General features: G+C 38.7%; 1 protein-coding gene across 5 annotated transcripts in view; it reads right to left on the bottom strand.

Annotated features, from left to right (window-relative positions):
* The window catches only part of MAP3K4 (mitogen-activated protein kinase kinase kinase 4), a 144,594-nt gene that overhangs the window by 103,112 nt on the left and 21,934 nt on the right, over window positions 1–19,548 (bottom strand). For all 5 annotated transcript variants that reach the window (XM_073337847.2, XM_073337848.2, XM_078852214.1 and 2 more), the window contains one exon: window positions 8,785–8,975. In XM_073337847.2, coding sequence (XP_073193948.2) covers window positions 8,785–8,975 — 191 coding nt within the window. The remainder of the gene's footprint in view (window positions 1–8,784; window positions 8,976–19,548) is intronic.

The following is a 19,548-nucleotide window of genomic DNA, read 5'->3' as shown; positions in this document are numbered from 1 at the left end:
AGAGACAGATTTTTTCAAGGTTCAGTTTGGTTAACTGGGCAGTACAAAATTGGTTTACAGAAAATTGTGGAATGTAGCAAAAAAAAAACTGAGGAAGATTGAAACTATAGGAGACACAATTTGTTTAATTTCTGTAATTTTCTCCTGTGGTCAATATTAAAAAGTGCAATTCTACCCTCAAATGGGACTTCTAGGAAGAATGACAGGGTGGATAAAAATCAATGATTTTTAAAAAAAAAAAAATTGGATTTTTTTAATTTAAAATCCGATTTGTTTTTATAAAAATGCTTTTTTGAGGAAAAAACCCTATCTAAAGATAGTTTTAATTAAGATACATTAAAGCTTAAAGATATCTCACCACGGAATAGGCTTTATAAATTCTAATTCTATAGTATGAGACAATATAGTCATGTAATATTTAAGAAAAGTTTTCTAAATAAATTCCAATAGTTCATTGATTAGGGACCCAATTTTATGGGGTTCCACAGGCTTCTGTATAGATTATTTAGGTTAATCTTCCTATCTACCCAATGCAACTCAGTGCTCCATCTAGAAGATACCATCAGAGATGCTTAGTTTTGCAGTTCTCAAACTGTGGATGTGTGTCTCCAGAGGTAACATGCTAACAGCAAAAATGTTTTTAAATAAATAAATTAATATATAGAGGTGAGAAATAACAGACCTCAACTCTACTGTCCCTCTGCAAATTTGTGTACACAGAGTCAATCCCTTAGCTCTCTCTAAAAGTGCAAAGTTTCAAAAAGTTCAAAGAATAGAAGATTGTTGGGGGCTGAATAGATCTGGACAAGGAGAAGAAGTCTGGAGATAAATGTGAGAAGCGAAAGATATATTTTTTTTGTTAAAATATTATATGTTTGCTGTTGAATACTTAACATTGTTGTTTTAGTTAAATAAAACAATTTAAATGTCTGTCTGGTGATGTTCTCTTCCTAATACAGCATGGCAAGAAAATCCTCCAAATATTAATGATTAACCTGTTGAATTGGAGATAGTCCATCTCCCAATGACTTCATAAATATCAGCTTCACTTACCTTTGATAAATGAAATAACTAATCATTAATTTTCTGATACAGCTGTAAAACTAATCTGAAAAACTTTTCAAAATAAATCACTGTTTAAAAATGTATAGTGTGTACCTTCTAAAAATGAAACCTACATACAGACTGCTGCGCTGGGCATCACAACATGGGGAGTAGATGGCCAGCCCTCTGTGAAGAAAGAGGTGGTTAGGGACTATTTAGAAAAGCTGGACGTGCACAAGTCCATGGGGCCGGACGAGTTGCATCCGAGAGTGCTGAAGGAATTGGCGGCTGTGATTACAGAGCCATTGGCCATTATCTTTGAAAACTCGTGGCGAACGGGGGAAGTCCCAGATGACTGGAAAAAGGCTAATGTAGTGCCAATCTTTAAAAAAGGGAAGAAGGAGGATCCTGGGAACTACAGGCCAGTCAGCCTCACCTCAGTCCCCGGAAAAATCATGGAGCAGGTCCTCAAAGAATCAATCCTGAAGCACTTACATGAGAGGAAAGTGATCAGGAACAGTCAGCATGGATTCACCAAGGGAAGGTCATGCCTGACTAATCTAATCGCCTTCTATGATGAGATTACTGGTTCTGTGGATGAAGGGAAAGCAGTGGATGTATTGTTTCTTGACTTTAGCAAAGCTTTTGACACGGTCTCCCACAGTATTCTTGTCAGCAAGTTAAGGAAGTATGGGCTGGATGAATGCACTATAAGGTGGGTAGAAAGCTGGCTAGATTGTCGGGCTCAATGGGTAGTGATCAATGGATCCATGTCTAGTTGGCAGCCGGTGTCAAGTGGAGTGCCCCAGGGGTAGGTCCTGGGGCCGGTTTTGTTCAATATCTTCATAAATGATCTGGAGGATGGTGTGGATTGCACCCTCAGCAAATTTGCAGATGATACTAAACTAGGAAGAGTGGTAGATACGCTGGAGGGCAGGGATAGGATACAGAGGGACCTAGACAAATTGGAGGATTGGGCCAAAAGAAATCTGATGAGGTTCAACAGGGACAAGTGTAGGGTCCTGCACTTAGGACGGAAGAACCCAATGCACAGCTACAGACTAGGGACCGAATGGCTAGGCAGCAGTTCTGCGGAAAAGGACCTAGGGGTGACAGTGGACGAGAAGCTGGATATGAGTCAGCAGTGTGCCCTTGTTGCCAAGAAGGCCAATGGCATTTTGGGAGGTATAAGTAGGGGCACAGCGAGCAGATCGAGGGAAATGATTGTTCCCCTCTATTAGACATTGGTGAGGCCTCATCTGGAGTACTGTGTCCAGTTTTGGGCCCCACACTTCAAGAAGGATGTGGATAAATTGGAGAGAGTCCAGCGAAGGGCAACAAAAACGATTAGGGGACTGGAACACATGAGTTATGAGGAGAGGCTGAGGGAGCTGGGATTGTTTAGCCTGCAGAAGAGAAGAATGAGGAGGGATTTGATAGCTGCTTTCAACTACCTGAAAGGGGGTTCCAAAGAGGATGGCTCTAGACTGTTCTCAATGGTAGCAGATGACAGAACGAGGAGTAATGGTCTCAAGTTGCAGTGGGGGAGGTTTAGATTGGATATTAGGAAAAACTTTTTCACTAAGAGGGTGGTGAAACACTGGAACGCGTTACCTAGGGAGGTGGTAGAATCTCCTTCCTTAGAAGTTTTTAAGGTCAGGCTTGACAAAGCCCTGGCTGGGATGATTTAATTGGGGATTGGTCCTGCTTTGGACTAGATGACCTCCTGAGGTCCCTTCCAACCCTGATATTCTATGATTCTATGATCTATCTCGAGTTGTGAAGAATATGCATTAACGTTATAACACCCAACAAGAATGCACTTTTATGTAGAAAACCATGATTAAATTGAGTCTTCCTGACTAGTGATTTAAATCAAATCCACCCTCAAGAATGGCATCACGGGGTTTCATGTTTGCTGTTGCTCCATGCATCCAATTTGCTCAGTTTGCAAATACATACATACATACATAGTTTTTCTGAGCACCAGTGTCACGGACTCACCCTGCTTTGACAGCCAAGCTGAGTTCTTCCTCTCTCACACACCACCATAAGTTAAGGGTCTTCCAGGTCAAGCTATGACCTGTTATACTTGTCAACCGTACAGTTTTCAGTTCAGGCAGAGGGTTTCTCCATGTTACTTTCTGCACAGTCTCTGGGGATAATGCTCTGATAAGTATGTTCATTAAGGATGGGAGGATTTACTTTTAATAATAATCTACTGTCCAAGGCTAAAAACAGAATTGGCACCTGACCACTGTGTTAGCAGCCACAGCTTTTACAGTTACCCAAGTCCACGCACTAGTTCACCACAAACTCATTAGCTGGAGATATCTTTGGAACAGACCTGAATCAGCCATGGTCCAGAAGGTCAAGAATAAGTCATCATACCAGAACACTGGTTCTAGTGAAGCAACTGGCAGCCAGTAAAGTACTAAGAACCATTGATGAAGCTTCCAAGTCCCTCCCTTCTAAGAGTGGCTATCTTCCTGTCCATGGAATCTTTTCAGAAAAAAGTCTCCCTCAGCAAAAATCATCATGTCCTTTGCCAGGGATACTACTGCTCTATCAGCATTAGGGAGGATAAAAAGAATGAGAGAAATGTAGAGCTGGAAGGCTCTCAGGTGGTCATAAAGTCCAGCCCCTTGTGCTGAGGCAGGACAACATATACCTAGACCAGTGTTTGTCCAACCTGTTCTTAAAAATCTCCAATTCTGGGGATTCCACAACTTCCCTTGGAAGCATATTCCAGAGCTTAATTACCTTTGTAGTTAGAAAGTTTTTCTTAATATGTAACCTAAACCTCCCTTGCTGAAGATTAAGCCCATTACACTTCTTGTCCTACCTTCAGTGGACATGGAGAACAATAAATCACCATCCTCAACAGGCCTTAATATATTTGAAGACTGTTATCCAGTCTCCTCTTGGTCTACTTTTCTCAAAAGACAGATACCGCATCAGAGTTTGACAGAGAACAATGGATAACTACTTCTTGAGTATGATCTTTCTACCATTTGTGCACCTATCTTATAGTAATTTCGTCTATAATACATTTCCCTGGTTTATTTATGAGAATGTCACATAGGACTGTGCCAAAGGCCATACTAAAATCAACAGATATCACATCTACTGCTTCCCACATCCATTAAGCCAATCACCCTCTCAAAGAGAAAATTAGGTTGGTTTGGCATGATTTGTTCTTGATAAATCCATGTTGGCTATTCCTAATTATCCTCTAGGTGCTTACAAATGAAAATCTGAAAATTTGTTCTGGTATCTTTCCAGGTATCAAAGTTAGACTAATTGGTCTTTGCATTGTAGGACCCTGACAAGTTTCAGAGATTCCCTACAAAACCTTCTACCTTTGTTGGGTATTTTCTATCATTCTTGAGTGATCTGTTCAAAGGAGGAATTAATGGGTATGGTAAATTATATTTTCAATTTTGAATGAAAGATCTCATTGGTGGCCAGCACCTCCTCTACATGGTTTCAAAAAGGTCTGGAAGCAAAATAACCTATACTGTTTCTCTTGCTCCGAGTTATCATGGACCAAATTTGAGAGTTCTCATTTTTGAGGTGAGAAGCTAGAGCGCATGGAAGCAGATAATGTCCTGAGTCTTTTCTTGGGTTGGTTGTTTGTTTTGGTGAGGGACGGACCAGCAGCAAAAGGTCAGTTTCTTCTTATCTTTTGGGTCACAACTCACAAAGAAGTCATGAGCCCCACTTCTCATCATCATCATCTAATATCCCTAGGGGAGCCCAGATTTTCCTATTCAGAAGGAGAGTCCTAAAGGATGTTAGATTCTTTACGAAGTGACTCAAAAACCCCTTAAAAAACAGGGCAGGGACCATGGAATTTTTTCCTTTGGAAAAGCAAGTCTGGGACAGGGAATAAGAGGCATGTGGATATGACCTGAAGAGTCCTTGATTACTGAAGGAGGTTCAGTCTGGCTGGCTGAAGAGGATTAAGCTGATCTTCTGGAGGTGTCTCCAGAGATGCAGAGATTCCAACAAACCATCCAGACTCTAAATTCATTCCCCTGGCTAAACAAAGGTCCATGCCTGGGAACTACTGTAGCAGAGCTCCCTTTCTGTAGCTCCTGAGGGTTCTCTTGCCCTTCAAGCTCCCTGCATTTGGCCTGTTGCATCACAATGGAGGAGGGGAGAATAAATGGAGAGAATAAGATCATTGGGCAGTCCCATTTGGGAAACAAAGTTCCAGAAATTTCAGACCCCTGAGGAGGAAGAGAGAGATGAGATGATTTTTTCTTGATGCAATCCCAAAAGTACAAGTACAAGAGATGAGATTTCAGTGGCTAAGTAAGGAGCACTGAACTGCCACTCTTTTTGCACCACCGGAGGCACAGAAGCTGGCAAGGGTGTGGAAGGGGCACTGCTCAGCCCAGCCTTATGGACAAGTCTGAACTGCAGTCATCATTTGCTGGAAGAAAGGTGCATTGCAGATGTTTCAGAGTGGGGGAAAGGTGACGATCCAGAAACTAATTAAAGAGGTAGAGTTTGTCATGTCATCTTTTTTGCTTCTAAATACACGGTAGTAAGAAATCCAGTGAGAGAGCGATTAAATAAACACACACTGGTGACACCAATAACTGGCCTTGTTCTCAAAGCTTTGTTAATTCTCGGTTAACTGCAGGATAGAAGTAATTTCGTGTTAAAGTAAAATTTAATCAACTCAAGACAGCCAAATAAAATGCTTCATGATCTGTTTCAAAAACAGTTTGGTGCTTCATTTAAAGCAAATATTACACAAACTCAGCCTAACTAGAAAGCATTTGTTTTAGTTCAGAAATAAGGAGAGTAATTTCAGTTAGTTCTTTAGTGACAGAAGACTTTAACCCCTCCATCAACTTCCTCAGATTTCCTGCCTCAGCATATTATCTGTATATTCTATAACAAAAGGGAAAAAAGGCCTAATAATTTTTAAAATATTAATACAACTAAAAATATATTGTTATATTCCAGTGAACTTACAATGTGCCAGACATCCCCCCGCCTTCCACAGACACACACGACAGATCTCACTCTACACAGCTTGAAATCTATTAGCAGAACTTTACGAACATAGATAAAGTTAACCAACAAAAGAAAATTTGTCTTAATTGATATAATACTCCTCTCTCTCACAAAGATACAAACCCTCGGATATATACTCTTGGTATTTCAATTCCCTAAAATATACCAAAACTGCTATGAACTACAGCTGCAGTTACTCTGACTTATATTTTCTTAGTTCAGAGACTGAAGTTTTGTTACCATGGTATTAAAATCACATGAAGGCAAGAAAAGCTATTGATAAATTGCTATGTGCAAAATTAGACAGGCTTTAATATTTCACAAAATAGAGTTTAAAAAGGCACAATTAAAACCCAGTAAAATGAGTTTAACAGCTCAAATGACTATGCAGCTAACAACAGATACAGTGTGCCTTCTCTTAAGTTCTACTGTAAAGAAAAGGTCTTTTGGGAATGATACTGTAAGGATGACCTTACACAGAAGATGCCTAAAATAGTGGGGAATCAAAACTTCTGGAACATGTTCAGTATAAATACTCCATTATTATGAATAGTTTCATTAGACAGCTCCACTCCCACAATTATTCAATGAATACTGTGTATATCTTTGATTCTGCTAAAGCATTTACCTTTTTTTCTATACTATATTCTGGCAAAGCAATCCTTTCAGTAAACATACATTCAGTGTTAAGATTTCATATATACACTAAAAAAACTGCTTTAAAAACAAATGTCAGCTGGTGCAGTTGTGCCACCACTGTAACTTTACTAGACGTCATTCTAACTTTTCTAAAAAACTGTAGGTATATTCTTTATGACAACAACAATGAACCAATCATTATTCTTAAAACAGCTTTAACAAAACTTTGCCACCAATATGAACACCACAAACTTTAACAAAAAAAAAAAAAGGTAAAGTGGCACTTTCGGTAGAGCAGGTGTTCTGATGAGGTTTTCTATCAGAAGTCTGACTACTAATGACACTTAACATGAGCAAAGAACATCATCAACTTAAAAATACTTCTGGGTAAAAATGTTTACCTATTGTTGTCAGATAACATTACTTATGTATCTGTTGTTACCTAATATTATAAATGATTACGGGACATTGTTTTTTTTTTTATCAACTTGTTTATGCTGTGTCTTTGACAGCTCTTTCTATATAGTTAAATTCACTGTATAGCCAGTCAATTTCTCCTAGTTTGTGTGGATCTTTCACACAGCAAAAAGGGGGAACAATTAAAGAAACACGATAGTGTAAATGTAAAACCACAGAATCTCAAGCATTTGAAAATATTTTTAATTCAATTTCTTAAATTGGCTAAAGTGAAGAGTGTCCCTTTAATAATTTTCTCACTTTAAAGATGAGTGTTTGTAAAGCACCTTTGAGATCCTTGAATGGAAGATGGTATAAAAGTGTAAAGTATAATGAGAAAAGCATGTCTGGCTGCCTGATATTATAAAATGCTATCAATTTAATATTACAGGCAACAACTTTGAAAATTATTACTATTCTGAACCCAGGTAATAGGATTCCATTCTCTTAAAATAGCTCAGTATATAGTAGTAAAAGAATCAGTAGATAAGAACAGTTCCAAGAAAGCCACTTCTGTTAATGACAGGTTTCAGAGTAGCAGCAGTGTTAGTCTGTATTCGCAAAAAGAAAAGGAGTACTTGTGGCACCTTAGAGACTAACAAATTTATTTGAGCATAAGCTTTCGTGAGCTACTGAATGCATCCGATGAAGTGAGCTGTAGCTCACGAAAGCTTATGATCAAATAAATTTGTTAGTCTCTAAAGTACCACAAGTAGTCCTTTTCTTTTTACTTCTGTTAATGACACACTGGTATTCAGTGAGATCCTGCAAGCCAGTTTAAGGACCAGCAAGTCTGGAACCCAGGTCTGGAGAGCTCCCAGGAAGCAGATAGCTCTATGCACACAGGTAAGAAGAGAACTGTTAAGTTCACTGAGAAAACTTGGACAAAAGTGACCAGCATTTCCTAATAATCAACTATTCTCATGTAGTCCATACCAATGGGAACTTCCATGATTCTGAACCCATGTTTCTCTGTGCAATACCCTCCCGGGAAATATGTGCAAACACCAAGTCTACTTGTAAAACTGATTTACAGTAAAAGGGGTGGGAGGAACCTAATAGAACAACAAATAGCAAAGAAACTGGTTGTTAGTCTCTGACTGAAATTGCATTATATCATGCACAGAAAAAATGTTGTCCATCATTCACTGAAACTGTATAATAAGTTGAATAATTTTGCTCAAAATGCTTGCTTGCTTCCCAGTGTATTTTCCTATTAATTTTGTAACAATGGATGTACCTGTGTGTACATTTACTAGTGTGGTTACCCAGTATCTATAGTTTGTTATTAGAATAAAAAATTAATAAAACTAAATGGTCTGTAACAAAACTAAATGGTCTGTACAATTTACAAAAACTGCTTTTTTGATTGCTGACCACCAGAAGGTAAACAGGTCTGTCTGAAACTGAACTGCAATTGTGAATATACAATGGCTGCTATGATTTATTGCCCAATGTACATTAAATAGAAAGGGGGAATTACTGCAAATCTATATTTCTCTATAAAAAGGACCTATGAAAGTTCATAGACTACTGAATGGTTACAAAAAAATATCATATACTACTACTACTACTTTTAAATTACAGATTTTTTAAAAAAAAGTCACATACCTTTCAAAGTGGAGCGGCTAGTAGATTTCCCAAGATTATTTTTCTGGTGCTTTGTTGACATACGTTTCATCTGTCGGGGTGTGCTAGGAGGAGAGGTCCCATAGAAAATGTCAGCACTGGCTTCATCTGATAATTCCTCAGGTTCAGATTCAGAAATCTTGCAAGCAACATCCTCTGACTTGCACTCTTGTCTGAACAAGGGAAAAGAAAGTCAGAATAGGGAGTTAAAAAAAATTTGCTAATTACTTTAGAAAGCCCACCCATTAATATGTCACCTCCCCAACTCTCTACTTTCCTGCCGCTCCCATGTAACAACTCTTTTTACCAGCAAACTTGCTGGTAAACACAGCAAGTTTGCTTTCACCTTCCACTAATGCACAGTTTTGTTACCATCCTTTGTGCAGTGTATATGTAGTACTTGTCATACATGTCAATAAGAAAACTTTTACTGGAAATAACAAAAGTTACCATATAGGTCTACTATACAGGTAAGAGAACTCGGCATTTTAAAAAAAATATATGTGTAAGAAAAAATTGTCAGAAACCAAAAATCAAATAAGGGATGGATGATTTTAAGCAAGGCTCAAAAAACGTACTGAACTACTAAACACTACCACAGTTAAACTGGTCACTGGCCAACTCCAGTCCTCCACTACACTTTGATACTCCATTACCTCTCAGAGGCATTGCCTAAGTCCATCAAGGGAAGCACTCCACTCTGTCCAGTACTCACACATCAGGGAGAGGGAAGTTCAGTGCCTATTCCATCAATTTCAATATAAAATAAGTTTCTTCTTGGCCCAGTCTCTTGTTTCCTCCTTGTAGCATGAAAATAGTTACCTCCTCATAGCAGGTTTTATTTTGCTTGTTAACAGGTTTTTTTGTTTGTTTGTTTAAGTCTACCTTGATTTTTAGGGATAGCTTCATATATTATACACATCTTCCCAGCTCTTTTGAAGTATTACTTGTATATATATATTACACATATACACACACACAAACACATTAAAATGAACTAAGACGACAAGCACAAGCTCTTCACAGAAGGAGTTGTCTTTTCTCTAACCCAATCCTGTAAACTTAGACATATGCTTAGCTTTACCTCTGTGAGCAGCCCTATTGATTTCAATGGAACTACTTATGGGAGTAAATTAAACACATGCATGTTTGCTGGATCATGGCCCACGTTAATCTAGAGCACAGCACAATGTGGTCCCAATCCCAATTGGTCTTTGGGGGCTTCCATAATATAAATATTACAATAGGTGAAACAAGTAACACTGCCTGTAGTTAATGGTTCCTGACACTTTTGATTATAAAATACCCCACTTTCAGTTGCTTATAATTTTGCCAAATTTCATAGATCCAAAGGCCAAAAGGAACCACTGTGATCATCTAGTCTGACCTGCTGTACAAAGCAGGCCATAGAACCTCCCCAACATAATTCCCAGAGCATAACTTTTAGAAAAATTTCCAATCTTGATTTAAAAATTGTCACTGATGGAGAATCCTACACAACCCTTGGTAAGCTGTTCCACTGGTTAATTATTTTCACCTTTAAAATTTCACACCTTTTATTTCCAGTCTGAATTTGCCTAGCTTCCACTTATGCCCATTGAATCATGTTATGCCTTTCTCTGCTAGACTGAAGAGCCCATTATTAAATATCTCTTTCCCACACAGGTACTTACAAACTACTCAAATCACCCCTTAATCTTCTCACTGTTAAACTAAATAGATTGAGCTCCTCCTTGAGTCTGTCACTGTAAGGCATGTTTTCTAATCCTTCTGTCATTCTCGTGACTCTTCTCTGAACCTTCTCCCAACTTATCAACACCCTTCTTGAATTGTGGGCACCACTACCAGACACAGTATTCCAGAAGAGGTCACACCTGTGCCAAATACAGAGGTAAAATAACCTTTCTATGCTTACTCAAGATACCTGTTTATGCATCCCAAGGATTCATTAGCCCTTTTGGCCACAGTGTTATACTGTGAGTTGTTGTGACTACTGGGCCTACAGAGCGTATCCTTATTGTGAGCTCAAATGTAAAAAAAAATATGTGAATGTTCATAAGATGTTACAATAACGAGGGAAAATAGGTCAAGCTGTTTACAATGCTGAATGTAATAACAAGCGCAAGAGAACCAGACACAAAATGTTGGATTAGTCTAAAACAGAGGTTCTCAAACTGTGGTCCGCAGACCACCTGCGATCTGCAAGCTCCATTCAGGTGGTCTGCAGATAGTTCTCCCTGAGGTACGCGCCTGGGCAACCGCACACAAGAGAATGAAGGACCACCCACCTAATTAGTGGAGCCACACAGACGTGACTCCACTAATTAGGCGCCTGGACCCTGGAGAAGATGCACATGCAAGGTGAGGTGGTGGCCTTGGGGGAATAGGTGGTAGGGGTAGTGGGGTGAGAAGAGCGGGTGGGGGGAATTGGGGACTTGCAGGGCTGCAGTGGCCAGAGAAAGAGGCAACTTTCCCCAGCTCCAGGGCTGCGGATGCCGGGAAGAGACCCTGCTCCTTCCCAGCCCCAGCTTGGGGGCTGCAGCTGCCAGGGAGAGATCCCCCCCTCCTTCCCAGCTCCAGCTCGGGGGCTCCCGCAGCAGGGGAAAGACCCCCCCATCTTCCCAGCCCCAAGTGGCAGGGGAGAGAGGGCACATCCATTGCATCAGAAAGGGAAGACTACTGATATTAAAATATGAGTTGTGTGCTTTTATTTGTAGAACAAAAAACGTTTATTACTTTACAGGTTTTTTTATAGAGCACTTTTCTCCAAAGTTCTTTACAATAGTTAGCTAATGGTACAAACAACATTTGGAAAGATCATTAAGTGGTCCCCCAAGACCCTCCTCAATTTTCAAGTGGTCCGCAAAACCAAAAAGTTTAAGAACCACTAGTCTAAACCAAAAAGGCCAAATGGATATAATCTGAGGACTGTTCAAATCATACTTGGTAAAAAACAGAAGATGTGGAACCAGAAGTTAATAGACCAAAATTGGTGCGATAGATATTACTCCCAGTTGGTGGACAAAATAATGGGGGGGGAGGGGTTGAACTATGCTGCCTACTTTTTCCCTTTTGGGGTTTCTTAAAGAGAGACTTTGAAAAGAGATCCATTCAGTTCAGCTCTCTCTCTCTCTCTCTCATCTCCTGTCCCAACTTGCATCCCAGCTCACCTTATCTCATCTCATCTTCCCCTATCTCATCCCCATACCTGCCAGCACTACAACTCTTCTCGCTCATCTTGACTCATCTAAATGACTTTCTTTCTGAGAAGGAGGATTGTCTTGCTCCTGTTTAAGGAACTTTGTTTTCACCTGGGAGCACTGAAAGTCATCACATCATCATGACATCCAGTCCTTAGCCCACCAATGGGGATACCTAATTAGCAGCACTGCAAAGGCACACAATATCCTGTATTGCATTTCCCTTCCCTTGTTTTACTTTCTGCTCCACTATTCTTTTCCTTCTGTACTGTCTCACTCTCTTGGCTTTTCATCGAATCCTGAAGTCACCTATACCGCTATCATTCAAAACTGCCTTGTTTAAAGAGTAAGTTCCAACCAGATGACAGCCCTGACTAGTTCGTAATTAACCAACGTTCAAGCAGCAGGTGTCATGGTTTACTTGCCACCCAAACCATCCACTCATAACTAACTACCCAGTAGTGCAATGTTCCAAAAAGCCATATTTTACCCATCTTTTCTATCCTGTCTCTTGTCCAACTTGCATCTGTCTGTTTATGAACAGGATAAGTGAATGCCCTTCTCATCAGGACAGAGTAAAATTAACCTCCTCCTTCTCAATAAAGAAAGGTTGTTCAGAAAATAAGAGACTGGTATTTTGACTCCAAAAGGAAAGAGACTCTGATAGAGTCTTGCTGTCCATTTTGCACAATCACTCAACCACAGTTTCAATACACATGCTTATTTTAACTTCTTGTGTTTAACTAATAAACTTTCAATTTGTATGAATGTTTTTGTGTGTTTGCCAAGTAATGAAGGGCTCTGTTTAAAAATAACCCCAAACCTATCTATCACAGTTTAGTGTTGGGACAGTGAGAGAGTTTATAAACACCTTTAACTCTTTGTGCCTTTGGGATCAATATCTATAGAACAGAGTTCATGTTCAGCTGATTATCCATCTCCTCCACCCCAATCATTTTCAGAGTCACTGCTTCCCAAAATAGAGTCCCCCTTCATGTAAGCACGCCCTACATTCTTTGTTCCTAGATGGATACATTTAGCCACATTAAAACCCAGTTTACCAAATCTTCCAGATCCCTCTGAATCAGTGACCTGCCTTCATTACTTACAACTCCCACAATTTTTGTGTCATCTGCTAACTTTATCAGTGATGATCTTATGTTTTCTTCTAGGTCATTATTTAAAATGTTAAATAGTGTAGGGCCAAGAAAAGATCCCCACTAGAAACACTTTTAATCCATTTAATCTGTGCCATGTTCATTTTATCTTTCTAGTTTTGTTTTATGATGCGGTACCAACACAAATGTCTTACAGAAGTAGAAGTATATCACATCAATACTATTACCTTAACTACCAAACTTGTAATCTCGTCTTTAAAAGGTATAAAACCTATACATATTAAGTGTTCAAGTTGAAATTTCTCATGATAGTTATTCAATTTCTATTTATCTTCAGAAACCTATCTATTCATTGAATGATGCAAAGATCCTGTAGAAAACAAAACACTAAGTGAGCACGTAACAAGATTATCAATTTATACACACAAGGAGGCCAAATGAAGGTTGCACAAGGAACCTTAATTCTGGCAATACCTAAATTCTGAGAGCTTGACTTTGCAACCTTAAAACTTTCTTTGAACGTATCTTAGTTGGCTATAACTGTTGTTATATGCCTAACATCGCTCTCATCACTGGGCTTCACTATTTTATCCATATCCCCCTACCCCTCTATGTTTTGCCTTTAAAATAAGAAGTTTGAGGCAATGATTGTCTCTTATATTTGTATACAGCTAGCAACATGCTATTTCTCTTATAACTGGGAACTTTGAGTACTACCATAATGACAATATTAATATGCTTTCATGTATATGTTCTACTGTAAAAACAGAAATAAGGCCATTTATTTCAACATCAGCATGCAAATTCTGCAGAAATAGGTTTGAAAATAAGCATGACTCCTAACACTGAATCGCATGGCTAGCAAACAGACAATTAAACATGAAGAAGTCAACAGATCAGATCATTTTCATATGATGATAGACTCTCAATACTGCATAAATCATAAAGCAATCTAAAGATGAAGGTGAAATTAAGAGATATTTTCAAGAGAGGAGACATCAATCTTGTGGCAGTATTTGAATACACCTATAACAAACAATGAAGCGCCTGATTTTCAGCTCAGCCTCAATGCAGACTATTTTGGCACAAATAGGTGTCAATGTGTCTACTCTGCACCAGCAAGTTTGTTAGTTAAAATGACAATTACTAATACTTGAGGGCACAACCATTTGCAGATGCAAAAAAGGAAACTGCTTTTTAAAATCAAGTCCTACACAAGGTGAACAAAAATGATAAAAAAATTAAATGATTTTTAAAATATAAATGATTTTTATTTAAATATATATTTTAGTAACATTGCTAGTTCTTTACTTTCTTCCCATTTTATAGTCTTAAATTTCTGAAGTGGATGTTTTATACTTCTTGATTAGAATCCTAATTATTAGAAGGATTTTAGATTTTACATAGAGATTTTTTCTACTAACAAATTTCATACTTAAAATGATCATCTATGCTGAAAAAGACCAATTCAGGGCTTCTTTAAAACTGTTACTGCAAGACCACCACAAACTTAAACCATTAAATCCATTTGCAAATAGACCATGCTATATCTGTAACTTACACTACATTCTGATATATTGAACTATCACAAGTCAAGAAAGCTTCAATCAGGCTATGTCCCTACAATCTATATCCTTCCATCAGAATCAGCAGTTTGAAATCAGTAGGACTCATGCACCTAAATCATTTAGTGCTTTTGAAAAATCCCACCCTTCAGTGCCTAAAAATATGCTAAGGAGGCTAACTTCAGGCTATTTTTGAATTTTTTTCCTTTGTGTATTAAAAAAGTTCAAAATAACTTTGCTAACCTACTAAAAAAAAAATCTAAACAACATTTCATTGTTAATACAGAAGCAATTTGGTTTTGAAGTGACAAGGAGTATATGCCACTAAGAAAAGTTTAATTATATGTTTAGCCTTTGAAACTGCAAACATTTATGCACATGCTTACCTTTAAACACAAATAATCCCAATGAAGTCAATGGAATTATTCATGCGAGTAAGTTTACTTACCTGTTTAAGTGCAGCATTAGGGCTATAGTTTAACTGTTATAACTTTATAGTTGGTTTTTGTCTACAGCAATTTTGTAAAATTCAAATAAAATATCCTACAAGTAGTCGTACTGAAATACTAGGTTTGTTTATAAAATAGTCTAGTTCATTACACATCTACAACTGCAATAGCACAAATTATCAAATAATTTAAGCCTCAATCTTATTTTTTTTAAAAAGTTATTTAATCATTATTTAAAATTTGCTCCACCATGGCTCTACATCTACAATAATTTCATCCAAATGTTTACTGCAGCAATGCCATCACTCACTATGATGTTGGATTCGGACTAGCCTAAACAATATCTCAAACTTAATTACAACGATGTGATACTTGTGTGCTTCAACCAAAACACGAATCCGTAAAATATCATTTACAGTTATATATAATGTGATTACTAAAGTTTCATTTTTACACTATCAGTAAATTTGAAACAGCAATTTCACTGTTCCGTACACAGTCCATTTGATAAAATGTGCAAAAATGTCATTTGCCACAAGGCATTATAGTGTTTTTAAGAAAGCAATATAATGAAAAAGTTATAATTTATCAGCTCAATAGGACTACTCATGTGGGTAAAGTAACTCAAGTGTGTAAGTGTTTAGCGGATTGGGTGCAAAATGCCCCCTCAGCTAACAAGGAAGGGGAGGCTGCAAGGGAAAAAAATAAAAGTAAATTTTATTCTAGAACAGAAGAGAGTTTCACATAGTAGGACACTGATTTCCACAATCTACATTATATGTAAAGAGACTCCTACAATTGCTAGGAAAATATACAGGTATTTTCCTACTTCCAAAAATTCAACTGTTTTGAACATACCTCAAAATCTGACTGTGGCTTAATAGAAACAGATAGTAGAGCAAGTGCTTTCTTTATACACGTCTGAAAGCAAAAAACAAAACAAAACCAGTTTTTTAAGTCACCATCTGTCAGGTTAATGAGAAAGAGTGGAACAATGCTCTCTTCTACCATGACAGGGTCAGATGTGAAGCAATAATGTGGAATGCAAAATATACTTACACTTCAATGAGGACTGCCACGAAAAAATAAAAGATGTCTAAAGAAATTAACTAGTAATTGTTCCATGAGAGGAAAAGGCATTCAAAATGTTAATTTCACTGCATTTAAAACTGTGTATGATAAAATAAGAGTCCCAGGAAAAGAAAAAAGTGATTATATCCTCACTCCAAGGATCTGAAGTATTTCACCCCCCTGCTCCCCATCACATTCCACTCACTCCACCAGGGTAAGATTTTAACTAAAATTTGTGTGAATATGAACCCTATTCCTGTGCACGGGCCAGATTCTTTTGTTTGCTTGTAACCTTTAAGCTGAACCCCCAAAAAAGCTATTTTGGGTGCTTAATTTTTGTAATAGTTTCTTTTAAGATCTAGCAAAAAGCCTAAATTCCAGATGTATTTTTTCCCTTTTTGTTTTTAATAAAATTAATCTTTTTTAATAACAAGATTGGATTTTTGGTGTCCTAAGAGGTTTGTGCATGCTGTTTGATTAGCGGATAGCCACAGCTAAACTCCAAGAGTCCCATGTTTTCTGGGAATCAGGTCCCTTGCGTTTGCAGATGATCCAGGTGGGATCCCCAACATGTGCCTGATGTGTTCATAATTAATTATGGTCAGGTAGGGAACAGAGAATAGTACCTCTTCCATGCATATTTCTGAGTTACATTTACCATCTCAGTTCTGTGATGATGCAAGGTGCAACCACAAGCTCCTTGTCCATCTGATGGTTAGGTGGGGAACAGTCTGCCCTAAGCCAGAGTTGGAGCAGGCACAGGTGAAGTCTGGCAATTGGCGTCACATATTTGCATGCCAACATATGGCCTAGCAGACCCAGACACATCCATAGTGGCATAGTGAGATTTGATTCTATCCCAACACTAGCAATAGCATGGACAGGAACCTGTCTTCAGGAAGGTATTCCTTTGCTGAACTGGAGTTGATCAGGGGTCCTATGAACTCTTTCATTTGTGACAGGCTAAGAGATGATTTTTCATAGCTCACTCACAGGCCTAGCTGAGAGGAGAGAGAAAAGGCACATTCTAGGCTTGTTGCAATCTCCAGGTAAGGGTAGACACGAATGACCTGTGTTCCTAGGTGTGTTACCACTATTGCTAGGCACTTTGTGAAGATTCTTCATGCCACAGAGGATCTGAATGGCAGTACTTTGTACTGGTAATGGTTGGGCCCGCACTATGAATCTTAGGACCTTCTTGTGGTGAGACAGATCGTTACACCAAAGTACGCATCCTTTAAGACAACAACTGCGAACCAGTCTTGAGCTGGAGAAATGGGATGAAGATAAGTGTTGCCTGAATTTGAATATATATTTGTTCAGTCTCCTCAGGTCTAGGATAAGATGAAGACCAACTTTCTTGTTTGTGATTTTGGTACTGGAAGTCTCTTGCCCTGTACTCCTGCGGCACCTCTTCTACAGCTTCTAGACTAAGCAATGAGGCCACTTTTGTTTGTAAGAGGCTCTCATGAGGAGGGTCCCCTAGGCACAGTGGGGGGAAGAGGGTAGGTAGGCAGGAGGGCATAGAATGTATACAGTAGCCTTGGGCATGATGTCTAATGCCCATTTTTCCACTGTGACAGTAACTCAGGCCAGATGGAAAGGGATAAAACAGTTCCTGAAGGGAAGGGAGCAGGCTTCAAAACAGCTCCAGCATGACTTTCTACACTCCCATCAAATCTGTTGCCTTGGGGTGGCCAGACTGGAGAGGGAAGATGGGAATCCCCTGGAGTACCTGGGTTTGCTTCTTTATTGGCACTCCGGCGTCTGTCCCAGGAGCAGAATAGCACACTCCTGCATGACAGGGGTTGCACATGACTGGGGTTCAACTTTGCTGGCTGAACTGGCACTGGTATTTGTATGGATTTCTGTAGATCATTTACGTCTACATTGCCACACTTAGTCTATCCTCTGGTTAAAGAGCTATGTTCCTTTAACAGGCAGGTCTTCTATCATGGCCTATACTTCGTGCGGTATGTCTGATCATTTCTCTCCCCCACCACTTTTAAGAAACATCCTTAGTTGACAATGTGAAGACAAGGTTTCTTCACCAATTTGAATAGAAAAGAACAAGTTTAAGGTCTCTGAAGAGAGTAACTGGTCAGACGCTGACAGAGGGTCCTGGCCGCTATGCCCTTGCACAGGAGCATGAAGTATCACAGAAAGCATCTGTGACCCCAACAGACACGTATTAAAAAAACCTGAGGCACATGTACACCCACAGCAGGATCCACACAGTAAAATAACGATTGACCTACTCAGAGTGGTTGTGAAAGAGTTGTGATAACTTGAGCTGTAGCCAACATTCCCCTCACAGGACAGCCAACTCAAATTAGAAGCAACGTAAGGCGTTGTGTGTGTGGATGGGGCTCAAGTTAAGGGCAACACTCGAGTCATAACTCAAATTAATTCTGCAGCGAAGACAAGCCCTTAGTTGTGCCAGTGCAAGCCTCACTATGCACGAGTGCATTCTGCCTACTTTAAGGATCTGAACAGGGTAACTGCACCAGTTTAGTTACATGGCACACATTTCTCTAACCTAGACAAGTCCCAAGAGCCTCAGCTAAACTCTCGCAGCAAGACTCCTGCTTAAAAGAAACAGTTACCACTATCACAGAACATTGACATATGGTCAATGTGCTGTTTATAAAATGAATGGCTCTGTTACATTTAACACTTAAGAAGGCCAAGGGTGCTAAACATGAAGCTTGCGGATTCATAAAATGACCCCTGGCAAACATAAATCAAGGTGTGATCTAAACTGATCAACTGTTATTTGCTAGGAAAAAACGGTAGGTTTCCACAGCTGTTAAGACCAACAATAAACATTTTCTATAAATCAGCAAGGAGGATTCAAGTATCAGTACAAGAAAATGTTACAGTACAGTACATATATATAATTTTTCAGAAGTATATAAATTATAAACAGACTAGATGTTGCCATTTGGTGTTAATTTTTGGTGCCCCTGATATACCTGCAGGAGTCAAATTATCCGGTGACGGCCAACTAGTATTCAGCAATGTGCACTTGTATCAGTTATCTTTATCCCTCTCTCTATATATACTTTCAAGAACCTGAGAAGTTAAGGGATCTAACATAAAATTTTATAATTCATTATCACTGAAAAAAGTCAAATATTTTCAATGTTTTGATTTCACATATTTTTGGGGACAAATACAGGTAGAAACACTGATGGTAAAGTTAAAACCTTATTTAGATATTATAGCAAATGCAGCACGCCTCCCTTACACTTCTCCTCTCCAATTATTTCCAGCTCATGTTTAAATGGAAATTTTAATGAAGGGATATTCCTTTTTAAAGTTTATCTTTACAAAAGATTTT

The sequence above is a fragment of the Lepidochelys kempii genome, chromosome 3 (assembly GCF_965140285.1).
Source record: "Lepidochelys kempii isolate rLepKem1 chromosome 3, rLepKem1.hap1, whole genome shotgun sequence".
In the NCBI taxonomy this organism is placed as follows: domain Eukaryota; kingdom Metazoa; phylum Chordata; order Testudines; family Cheloniidae; genus Lepidochelys; species Lepidochelys kempii.
Note: the sequence above shows the minus strand (reverse complement) of the source record. Positions and strands in the feature narration are given on the sequence as shown.